Source organism: Parambassis ranga, chromosome 24, assembly GCF_900634625.1.
Source record: "Parambassis ranga chromosome 24, fParRan2.1, whole genome shotgun sequence".
In the NCBI taxonomy this organism is placed as follows: domain Eukaryota; kingdom Metazoa; phylum Chordata; class Actinopteri; family Ambassidae; genus Parambassis; species Parambassis ranga.
The window spans coordinates 2,349,842-2,362,506 of record NC_041043.1 but is presented as its reverse complement, the minus strand read 5'-3'; the positions used below and the strand labels follow the sequence as shown (position 1 = coordinate 2,362,506).

Here is a 12,665-nt window from a genome sequence, read left to right as displayed (position 1 = left end):
CATGTCCTCTATGATTGTGTCTTTTTGCAGTCTTCTGTATACCAGTGTGGCAAAGGGAACACTCTCAGAATAAGCTGTCATGTTGACTGAAAATGAATTGTGAGGCACCTTGTGAGCAGATTGGATTCTTGTGATTGACTGAAAAACATTTGCTCAACATGTTGGCTTTTGCCAGGCTGTCAGTGATAAAACCAGAATCTTCTTTCTTTTTGTGTGTTTCTGCCAGTCTTAGGAAAAATCCGGAGTGCGGTTGGAAGCGCTCAGCTTCTCATGTCTCAGAAGTTTCAGCAGTTTTACTGGCTGTGTCAGCAGAATCTGGTGAGTAGAACAGCGTCCCTGCATGCTGTTAATATGTCACAAACACAGAGGATAGGGGACACACTTGTTGAATGGAAGGTGCTTGGCCTGACGCTGCACTTGTGTGACTTCCAGAAATAGAGCACAGGGATCGATAGTCAGGCTTTCTCTCTGCAGCTATCGACCCCGCAGTAAACGAAAGGGGAATTCCAATAAGAAGCAGCACCTGTGCTGGGGCCGATCCATTAATGCACAGAGGCAGCAGCTTGAATGGGAGCTCTGAGTTTGAATAATGGACTGCCACACAATCTCACTGTTTAGCCATCATGTCACGTCTACTGGAAACTTATACCTTTTATAATGCTAACTATCCACAGAGTCAGCGTATATTAGAAGATGGGGGAGTTATGAGTAAGGATGTTTCTGCAGATACGGGAAAGAGGGAGAGAGGGAGAGAGAGGAGCAGAAACTTAATCACATCTTTCTAAAGTGCAGCTAATTAAAACAAAAATTGAAATGAAATGCATAACCTTGTGGAGGTGGTTGAAATCTGCTCTCTCATTGCCTTTTTTTGTTGCTCTCCTTTGGATGGTTTTTGCTGCTCTCTCTCTCTCTCTCTCTCTCTCTCTCTCTCTCTTGCTCGCTCTCTCTCCCCCATAGATAATAGGATGATGAATTAAGTCTAACATTGGTAGTGACAAGCCTTAGATTACCCTGAGCTTCCAGACGTGCCTGAATAAGAGAGAGAACAACTCTGTTTCCCTGCTGGACGGAGGGAGAACTGCAATCTGTGTCTATAAAAAGCTGTCTGGCCTCACATACCTGCTCTTGGTTTGAGCTCATCATGGGTCTAGGGTTGGGGACAGATAATTAGCCCTCCTATGAAAATGTATATATGTTCAAATATTGTTCTGCTGTTTAACAGAGCAAACGCATTTTAACATAACATTTTTGACAACACTCAAACGGTACCAGAGTGAATTTTATTAAGAAATGCCCCCTTATCCAATTTGCACTTAAAAGAAATAAGTTTAGACATGAGAACAAAGACAACAACATACTATGTGAGAGGTGTTATCAAGATGTCCAAAGAGAGTCAAACAGTGCAGAACAAGACTGGCAGAGGTAGGAAGAAAAACATTTAACTAGTGAGAGATGTGTCTAGATACCCTACAACAACTGCCAACACAACAGTCACTGATTAAACCAGTCTGGACCTGAAGTGTCAGAGAAGAAGTCACTAGAGTCCTGGATGGACTGCAAGGACCAAGAAAAACTCTTCTGCAGCCAGACAGGAGTAAGCTGGGGACAACCTGAAGAAGGAATACACAACTGGAAGAGTTTTATTTTGTCAGATGAAACACAACTAGAGTTCAGAACATGGTTCCCACAGTCAAACCTGGTGGTGGCAGTATAATGCTGTGGGGATGATTCAGTCCATCTGAACCTGGGAGTCTTGTCAAGGTGGAATAATGTATAACTTATATCTGAATACCCAGAAGGAAAACCTAAAGCAGTCTGCGGCAAAACTAGGTCTTCATCGCTGTTGTAACTTCAAACATGATGACTGTCCAAAGCATATGTCTCTTAGTGAAGAATGCTCCTACGAGAGCAAAGGCATTGTTATTGACTGGCCTGCACAGCCCTGACTTCAATCTGATTGAAAATCTATAGAGTGAACTAAAGACCAGGGTCCATGCCAGGAGACCATTAAACACCAAATATTTTGACCTTGTTATTATCAAGTTTTTGGGAATTTGTTTTCTGTACAAGGTACATTTGTGAATGTTTGGTTAAAAGTTCTTTGATCTATGAATGACATTTTCAGACGGGGCTAATTCTTTCCAAAAGTGGCATATAAGAAGAAATATGCAGTATAAAATAGAATAGAAAAAAAAATAAGATAAGGTAAGATAAAATAATTTACAAAATATACAAATATGAACAGAACAATGTGTTTAAGTAATAACAATTGTATGTGTCTGCCTGGTCCAACTCCAACGGGTGCCATGATCAACAACACACAAAAATGCAGATTGACACAGATCATGACGGATTAGAATGGATTCACAATGGCCCACACAGGTTCATGTATTTAATGAGGTAATAATCATTGTGACCTTCAGTAACTGTTCTCCACCATTATACAGCACACAATGGACTAACTGCTGCATAAAAGCCACCACTAACTGTACAGCCAAGGGATGTGTTGAGGCTGTGAATCAAAATTGGTGTTGCACTGCCACCCAGTGGTCAGACAAGTGAAGCAAATATTAACAGTTCTGAAATAATGTGGCACAAATACTCCTCATTTAAACATGACACAGACTGAGAACCACTTTGTGTCTCTTCAGGACCCCAGTGCCATGCCTAGACCCACATCTCAGGACCTGGCTGGATTCTGGGACCTCTTGCAGCTTTCCATCGATGACGTCACTGCCAAGTTTGATGAGCTGCAGCAGATCAAGAGCAACCAGTGGCGGCTGGTGGAGAGCCCGGAGAAGAAGGTAGAGCTGTTTGTCCCGAAGGTTCCATGCACTCATAAAGATTAGTCTCAGTGGACTGCAGATGGACTTTTAGACATATACACATTCTAAGAAGTGTGGTGCTTGTAGACAAAATCTGTCTGAAGCACATTTAGCTGGTAATGTGCTCTTAGAAATAGACAAGATCCCGATCCCTGAGGGCATTTGGAAAATTATCTTCATGCTACAGTTGCAAAGGAGTTATTTAGCTCCAGGAGTTAAATCTGAGCAGATGCTCAGCTCTGTTTCAAGACTAGCACAGTTTAAAGGAGCAGCACCTTCCCAAACAGTCAGAAGAGATGAATGTATGAATGTCTGTATGAATGTTCCTAAGAATAATGACACCTATAAGTGTTGCTTTTAAATGTTTGACTGTAAATAAAGCTGCTCAGTCAGTTCCAGTTCTGTTATACATCAAGTGGATCATTTTGTGTGAAGCATCGCTTTAACACTCTTTAATCACTTCCTTCTGTGTCCGAAGGAGCGGAAGTGGCCCCCACCTCTGCCGAAGAGGCCGGCCAAAGGGCGTGGTGGGGTGATGCGAGAGCGATCTCTGGACCTTCAGGACCGCCAGCGACAGGAAGCCCGCAGACGCCTCATGGCTGCCAAGCGAGCAGCATCTTTCAGACAGAACTCAGCCACAGAGAGGGCGGACAGCATCGAGATCTACATCCCTGAAGCCCAGACACGGCTCTGAGGTCCACGGATCCGACGTCAGCTCCTCCTCCTTTCACTTCCACCCAGCACCAGCCACATCCAGCCTCCTCCCGCTCTCCATTTTTTTCCCATCACCATTCTCTGGGTTGCATCTGCTCAAGCTACACCAAGCAAAATGTACACTGTTTACACAGAAAAAATCCCCACAACAGAGAAGTCTGAACGTCAGACTATGTCCTTGGGTCCTTCTGGTATTCTTTGGTTTAAAGTGATTCCAGATCGACATGACTAAATTGTAAGTTTGCCTGGTGTAGCTTCCTGCCACTTATCCTGCACCACGAGAATGAGTTTATATTCCCCAGAACACAAGATTATGTTCATGGCCCATCCTTTTTGTAGTCTTTTCCTTGTTGCCATCATCCCTCTGTGTATAAACATAATGATACAGTGGCCACAGTCAAAGGGAAACATGACCTTTCTCTCACCAGCAACAGTGGTCTTTGGGCTAAAGCACCCGGTGAATAAAAAAAAACAGATTATACAGATTTCATTGCTTTTTCGAAGACGTTTAAAACATTTTACCTTTCAAATTTGCCGGCAAGACAGATGGGAGTGTTTCACATCCATCTGTCTCACCTCTCCATCTTTAACCAGGTGTGCTGCAGCTGTCGACCAGTGTTGCTGACCGAGACCTGAAAAAAAGAAGAAGCTATTTTCCACACATCACATCCATATAATAGCCCCCTGCCATTTTGTTTTTGATGCTGGATGCATTTCCACTGCAGAACAAATATGAATTATTACCACAAAAAGAGACAGTTTTACGCGCAGCCTGGAAGAGGTGACTGTATCAAACAATGCATTTTGCACCTTATAATATTCATGTTTGTATTTCCAAGGGAAATGTAGTTTATGAAGCTCATGTGATATTGTTGCAGTTGAATTGCAAGGACAGATATGAAACAATTTACTACAGAATTTCATATTAGGTTGTAGAAAATGCACCTTGTGCCATTTTGTTTTCATTTCTCTCTGACGGCGTTCAGACCTCCTATAAGTAAAAATATTTAATTCTACTTAAGATCACAATTTACAGTATACATTTAATATTTATAGTTCAAACAGTTGTTGGTTGATTTTGAAAGTGATTAAGGGGGATGTTCCTTAGCTAACAAACCATTTCTCACATGACATCTGACCTTTTTATCATAATGAAAAGACTTGTGTTGTCGTTTTGATCTGCTCACATAGTCCAGGAAGGACAGGTGCAAATGACACTTTAACTATATTCAGTTACTATAGTAAATGGTGCTGCTTTTTACTCTAAAAAACCTGTTGTCCTTTACCCAGTCCTATGTGCAAATACACACACTCACACTCAAGGACTTTTTAAACAGAGATTTATTAACATGGTGCCCACCATGTCTGACGGCGTGTGGCAGATGTGTGACTTTAGAAAGGACCATCTTTGCAATGCCCTCAAGTGATATAAATGAGGAGAAGCTTTTCCATGCTTTAGTTTGTGAGGTCATGGAGGGAGCGAGAAAGAGAGAGAGTGCCGGATTTGACATTCCACCAACCTTAAAGTAAAAGCTAACATGCCCGCGCATACTGCTGCAGCTCGTCTGTATTTCTTACACTCACCTCTGACACCTACTTTATCCTCATTCGCCCGTCTAACCCCTGTGAGTTATTTCAAATGTTGGCGCAGCCACAGGAAAGCAGTGCAGTTGTAAGAGAATCAGCAGTGGAGAGCAGTCTGTCATTTCGCTTGTGTTGTCCGACCTGGAGCTGGAGTTTTGTTTGACTTTTTAAAGGTTGTTGAGTGCCGAATCTGAAACCCCTTACTCTAAACCAGATGGCCTTAACCAAAACACTCATGAATGTAGAGCCCCGAATACATGCAAAAAACAAAACCATGAGCATGAGATGAGCAGTTTCTGAAACCAATTGGAAAGACTTTAAATTTTATGTATTTATTTCCAATTTATGTATTTATTTAGTCCGACTTATCTTTCCTCATTGGAAGGCACAGAAATGAGAAAAAAAACATATTTATTTAATACCACATAATATTTTTCTTGTTTCAGCGTTCATATTATATAGATGTATATTATTAATATTAATATAGATTAATATAGATTAAGAAGGGCCCCCATGCAGTGTAGAGATAAGAATTCAAATCACCAGATTACGCTTATGTCCACTTGCACACTAATATGTAAATATATTTCTCACATTCTTTAAAACTAATCGGAATTATTAGTCATATGTCAGTGGGTTTTGTGCCCCTGTATAGAGTGGAAATGATCATTTATCTTATATTATTTTGAAAAGTGTACTGACACATACAGAGGATGCACTGTTGTTACTGTCACCTGATGTGTATCTCTGGTGATAATTTGACACTTGTGTGTCACGTTGTGCCAAATTTTATTCACTATTTATACCATTTATTACTTTTAAGCAATGGTTAAAGGACCACTGTGTATGAAACAGTGACATGTAGTGGTGAGACTGTAGGTTGCATTCAACTTAGTACATGCATGGGCCGTTTTCTTGGCTTCTACAGAATGAGAACCATTTCCCAGTGTTGATACAAAGGGCTCATTTAAAATTGTAATGACATGAAGTAGATTTTCTTCAATACTTAGAGTCAAAGACAGTTTCGACAACTCCACTCATCTCTTGGCTTGAGGTAAAATGCTTTAGTTCAGCTTTGGAATCATCATTTCTCTCTCTCTCTGGTTCCCCCGGGTGTTTCTGCACTCTGAGGGGCTGTTAATGATCTAACTGCTCTTCCACCTGACTGAAAGTCATGCAAATCAAGTCGACTTCCCACAGACTGCATACTGTGATTCCATCATGTGTAGTAGTTGATGATCGGGTGTACTACCTACACAAACAGAGCTTCTTTTTTTGTCTTATTGTAGCTTTGAGTTCAGACTGAGATGAAAACACTCACAGCGGTAAAAGGTCGTGAGGATGGTTTACAACAGAAAACCCAAAAATGACTTTTCCACCAGTTAAATGAACAGGGATCAGGCTCACAGTCACTGGCTTCATACTAATGCAGTATATTGTTAGTGACAGTAAACACACACACACAGTTACAGATATTACGCACATTTGTGTGGTATCATGCGGGGCTATTCTACAATCATGGTACCATCTGCCCTCTGTGTCTCCCATATTCCCCTACCATGCTTTTTGAGGGGCTTTGGAGTTTGGCAACTATGTACATGACAAATCCTCAGGTGCCTTACTGTTTGATTCTCATAGGACTGAGTGAATGTTTTTGGGTCTAGGTATATGTGAAAGGACTGCGACACCTCTTAAGAGCGTGAGTTTGTTTCCGTAAATTCTTTACAAAGGGCTGGAGAGGACTGCGGAGTTTAAAACCACTTTATATTTGATTCAAACGACCTACTGTAATAACCTTCTTCAGCACAATACAGTCTCGAGGATATGAGGAGGATTTGCTAACATTTTCTTCAATATTTGGTTCAGATCAGAGAAATGTTCTGCAGTGATGTGACAGTAAATGAACTCCTTTAAAATTTGTGGAGAAACTGCAGACGTGACCTCAGAATCACATCCATCTCAGCTTCTCGTAACATCAAAAAGTCTATTTTTTCTCCTCCTAGCTGTGATATTGTAATCTCAAGATGTTTTTTTTTTGCTGTTCGGGCATCAACATCTACACAATCTGGAGACTGACAAAACTTGACCAGCCAAAAAGTGCAATAGTGTTTTCATACGATGACAGGCAGGCTCACCTACAGCTTCTTTACCTCACAGTTCAGTGTTTTTTAGCAAACATGGCGTAGAAGGAGTAACCTCCACAGGAACACTTTAGTCAAGCCTGTGTGTACTATGCAGCAGTACCCTGTGTGCGGGGGCGGCAGGGCTTGCAGGCCCAGGTGCAGATCACTTTTTCATTCATGGAGCACTGAACAGCATCATTGTGCAAAAAAAAAAAAAAAAAAAAAAAAACACAAGCTGTCATCCAAATCGGACGCACTTCAGCCACCACTTTGATTTAAAGTAAAACAGTGTGAAGACACAGTCAGCTATAACTTTAGTAAAGCGCTAAAATCAAAGTTCCTCAGCCAGGGTCACTTTTTCCTGTTAAATTCTGCTTTGTATGAAATAGTCTGCAGCACCACATTTCAGAGCAACATCATTTAACTGCTGTCCTGAAGATGAACCTCAGAGAAGTCTGCATAGGTGCTGAATTAACCAACTTCTCTCCGTGTACTTTGGCTTTTTCTTTTCATTTTTGTCGTTTAATCTGACAATCAGCACACACCAAAAGCATCAAATACACACCAAACCACAGCAGTGTCAGGGTATAATCTTCAAGATTCCCTGCTACGTACCCTGAGGATCTTTGCAGTCTTTTTCAACTCCATGGACTTTTTGGCTGAAAGTTTTCCTCCTTGTTTCTGATTCAGTTGCACTGCAAAGATGTCTTTCTATCACCTGCTCTCTCTTCTCATAAATCATGTGACCTTTAATGACTTGCCTGCTGAGTAAATATGGACCGCACTTGATGTCATGCTTACACATAAACTCTGGGCTGTGTGAGAGTGAATCTGCTCTTCAAGCAATAAGCTTAATTCACATGCTGAGGATGATTTTTCATCATGGGGTTTAGAATTCTTCTCACATCTGAGGGATGCTTCAGTGGTTGCTTTGCTGCTCAAAGAGATTGTGTGAAAGTAAACTTTTCACTTTCTTGCTGAGAATTAGCATGGTCGATCATTTTCACTTATTTGTTTTCGATAAATATCAAGCTACAAGCAGCCACAGATTTCCAAGGTTCTGTGGTCTTGCAGTTCTGTTCCTATATTTCCATAGTTCTGAGGTTCTAAGATCCTATATTTATATGGTCCTATCCTATTGTCAGAGCCTTTTTCCCAAAGTCCATTTGTGTCCTGGAGCCCGTGTTCCCCCTGTTCCTTTGACCCAGAGTCCTATTTTCTAAGGACCACATATTTTTTTGTCCCCAAGGTTCCATGATCCTAAGGTCCTGTGTTCCAATGGCCTTTAAATATGCCCTGCTCCTAGCAACAATTTCCTTGTCTTATGTTTCCAGGTTCCTATGTTCTCAAGATCCCATTATCCCAAGGTTGTATGTATGCTATAGCTGTAGTCTTCTTTTTCAAGGTCCATGGGTATCCTTGAGCCTATGTTCCTGAGAGCCTATGTTCCCAGTGTCCCTTTTTCTGTAGAAAACACTTTTCTCCATGACCATGTGTCTTGGTCCTATGTTCTGTTGCCACAGTCCTATGTTCCTGGGAACGAGTATATTCCCCATATTCCATTATTACAAAGGATCTTCGTTCCCAGTGTCCTTTTTCCTTATTTCCAGTTTTTCAATGATCATTTTTTTTTAGGTGGACTGGTTGGGTGAAGTCCCATGAACCCTACAGCTGGTCCAGAGTTCCACGGCCAGGACGAAAACCACATTGCTCCTCCTGAATTTGAGGTTCGACTATAGGCCGAATTCTCCTCTCTAGTACCCTGGCATAGACTTTCCCAGGGAGGCTGAGGAGTGTGATCCCCCTGTAGTTGCAGCACACCTCCTGGCCCCCCTTTTTGAAAAGAGGGATTACCACCCCGGTCTGCCAGTCCAGTGGCACTGCCCCCAATTGCCACGCGGCGTTGCAGAGGCGTGTCAGCCAAGACAGCCCCACAGTCCTCAATGTACTCCTTCCACCGTCCAACCACATCCCCAGTCGAGGTCAATAGCTCCAGACCCACACCGAATACAGTGTTGGTGGAGTACTGTTTCCCCCTCCTGAGGCGCTGGACGGTTTGCCAGAATCTCTTTGAGGCTGACCGATAGTCCTCCTCCATGCCCTCCCCGAACTCCTCCCAGGCCTGAGTTTTTGCCTCCACAACTGCCCTTGCAGCTGCACGCTTGGCCTGCCGATGCCTATCACATCTTAGGACAGCCGCATCGACAATGGAGGCAGAGAACATGGTCCACTCTGACTCAATGTCCCCAACCTCCCTTGGAATTTGGGTGAAGCTCTCCTGGAGGTGGGAGTTGAAGATCTCCCTGGCAGAGGGTTCGGCCAAACGCTCCCAACATTACCCGCACAGTACGTTTGGGTCTGCCAGGCCTGTCCAGCCTCTTCCCCCGCCAACGGATCCAACTCACTACCAGATGGTGATCAGTTGACAGCTTAGCCCCTCTCTTCACCCGAGTGTCCAAAACAAACTGCCGGAGATCAGATGACATGATTACAAACTCGATCATTGACCTCCGACCTAGGGTGTCTGGTGTCAGGTGTTCGTTGTGGACAAACCGTGACCAGCACAGAAGCCCAATAACACAACACCACTTGGGTTGAGATCAGGGAGGCTGTTCCTCCCAATCACGCCTCTCCAGGTGTTACTGTCGTTGCCCACGTGGGCGAAGTCTCCCAGCAAGATGACAGAGTCCCCGGTCGGGGCGCCATCCAGCACCCCTCCCAGAGACTGTAAGAAGGCAAGTACTCTGCACTGCTGTTCAGCCCATATGCCGAAACCACAGTGAGAGACCTCTTCCCAACCCAAAGGCACAGGGAGGAACCTTCTCACATACTGGGGAAACCTCCAACACATGGCAGCAAATCTGTGGGGCTATAGGCAAGCCCACAACAGCCCACTGCCTCTCACCATGGGCCCGGGCCTGGCTCCAGGGTGGGGCCCCGATTGCGCCATACCGGGCAACGTAATAGGGCCTTGAGTGACTGCTGGGGGCATTAAGACCCCTACACATGTGTTTTGTGGATTTGGAGAAGGCTTCCGACCGTGTCCCTCACGGCATTTTGTGGGCGGTGCTCTGGGAGTATGGAGTCCGTGGCCCTTTGTTAAGGGCTGTCAGGTTCTTGTATGACTGGAGCAGGAGTTTGGTTCACATTGCCGACAGTAAGTCAGACCTTTTCCCGGTGCATGTTTGACTCCGGCAGGGCTGCCCTTTGTCACCAGTTCTGTTCATAATCTTTATGGACAGAATTTCTAGGCGCAGGGAGGGGCTGGAAGGGGTCTGGTTCGGGAACCACAGGATTTCATCTCTGCTTTTTGCAGATGATGTTGTCCTGTTGGCTTCATCAAGCCAGGACCTCCAGTGTGCACTGGGACAGTTTGCAGCCGAGTGTGAAGCGGCTGGGATGCGAATCAGCACCTCCAAGTCTGAGGCCATGGTTCTCGACCGGAGAAAGGTGGCTTGTCCTCTCTGAGTGGGAGGAGAGCTCCTGCCCCAAGTGGAGGAGTTTGTGTATCTCGGGGTCTTGTTTATGAGCGAGAGAAAAGTGGAGCATCTGTTTAGGATGCCTCCTGGACGCCTCCCTGGGGAGGTGTTCCGAGCATGTCCCACTGGGAGGAGACCCCGGGGAAGACCCAGGATGTGGTGGAGAGACTCTCTCGGCTGACCTAGGAATCCCTGCTTAGACTGCTGCCCCCGCGACCCGGCCCCGGATAAGCGGTTGAAATTGGATGGATGGATGGATGGATTTTTCTTAGGTCTTTTTTCCTAGGGTGCCATGATCCCAGGGATCTGTTTTAAGCATGTTGCCAAAGTCCCACAATATGTCCCCAGGGTTCCAGGGTCTCATCTTAGCTATATAGAACATGCAGAACGGGGGAACCAACTCCTCTTTTACAAAAACAGAACATTGCCCTTGTTTACAGTCTACATGCTAGGTTAAGCTACCCTTATATATTTACATGCCTAAAGTTAAATTATATTTATATTTATTTTGTGCAATGCTCAGCAAGAACGTCACACATTACATTACATGTAAATGTTGCTCTTATGTCATTTGGGTTGATTTTCTAAACGTTTTGTTATGTTTTTTTTCTCTGATGAGGTTTGTAGTGTAGTGTAATTCAGATATATTTTCCAAAGTCAACCAGAATCCTTTGTTGTCCACATGTGGCTGCTGAAAAGAGAAACATCTGTGTGTGTGTGTTTTATGAGGGGAGAGAGCAGTCACAGTTTTGTTTGCCTTTGGTGGAGAAACGTCTTGTGTTGTGGCAGTGGGTAGAGATAACTAAAGGCCTCTTATGGGTTTTGGAAAGTGACATGAGAACATTTGATAGAATAATAATAAAAAAAAGTGGTTAGTTTAAAACTATTTTGAAAATTGTTAGATATATCAATAATGAGGATAAATATAATGCCAAATATTCCGTATTTGTACAGAAATATACATATATAAATATATAATATATGCCTAATTTAAATGGAACTATTTTCCGCTCTTGACCATATTTCCGTTGTTTTAACGTTCCTTTGTCAAACATTATTTTATAAGATCTTCAGATAGCATGCAGGATAGTGAAAAATGAATGTATTATTTAGTGTTTCATTGCTGGTCAGTATTACAGCATTCTACGATCAGTTTGTGTTTGTAATATTAATTTAAGCTGAATACTTCATTTCTAGGTTTGTTTATCTATAAATTGTAAACTTTTCTTTTCTAAATGCAAGTTTTCAATAATAGTTTCATCATATTATTTTTTCCCCCGCTTTTATCAATGTGGTTCAATATATTTTTCCTCTTCTGCTATCAACCATATGTTGTAAATAAATATGCAAATTAAACTTTTTGAAGAAAACACAGTTCTGTTTTAAGAGACTTTTTTTGGAGGGTGAAGATCGTTCTGCAGTGCAGCTGCACCACAGAGTGGTTTCGGCTATGAGTTGTTACTAGGGAATTAATAAAAAGTGTTTATCCTCCTTTTTTCATTGATCTGTACAATACTAGATGGCGGTGCTTGTCTAGCCTTAAGAGGGTCCTTGTTTGAATTTTAAGGCCCCTAATTTAGGCCTGTGTCTGTATATGTATATGCAAATTAGCAGCTTATGGCCACGTCCCTTTCTGGGGAAGAATCACAGGCAAGAGAACCAATGCTGCAATGTTTGAACCAGTCTGAGGGATCATCATATTCCCTAATGATGTCATAAGGGGCTGCCAAAGAGCCCTATAAGATAGACTCTCTTTAATCAAAAGTGAAAGTAATGCAACAAGCCAATTTAGACACATAGCATTAGCATGTAGTATCCCTAGCTACTCAAAATCATATAAAATATATACGTCTTTAAAAGAATGTGGATGATTATGCTACCACAAACTGAGCCTGCCCCGGACCATCAGTGTATCAAATGTAGGCAATTTTAATTTGAAA

General features: G+C 42.9%; 1 protein-coding gene across 1 annotated transcript in view; it reads left to right on the top strand.

The window, feature by feature from the left end:
- The window catches only part of LOC114428653 (disks large-associated protein 2-like), a 74,217-nt gene extending 70,698 nt beyond the window's left edge, over positions 1-3,519 (top strand). Inside the window, exons 11-13 of the mRNA XM_028397253.1 lie at positions 227-318; positions 2,652-2,804; positions 3,304-3,519. Of these exons, the coding sequence (XP_028253054.1) occupies positions 227-318; positions 2,652-2,804; positions 3,304-3,519 (461 nt within the window). The remainder of the gene's footprint in view (positions 1-226; positions 319-2,651; positions 2,805-3,303) is intronic.
- The last annotated feature ends 9,146 nt before the right edge of the window (positions 3,520-12,665 follow it).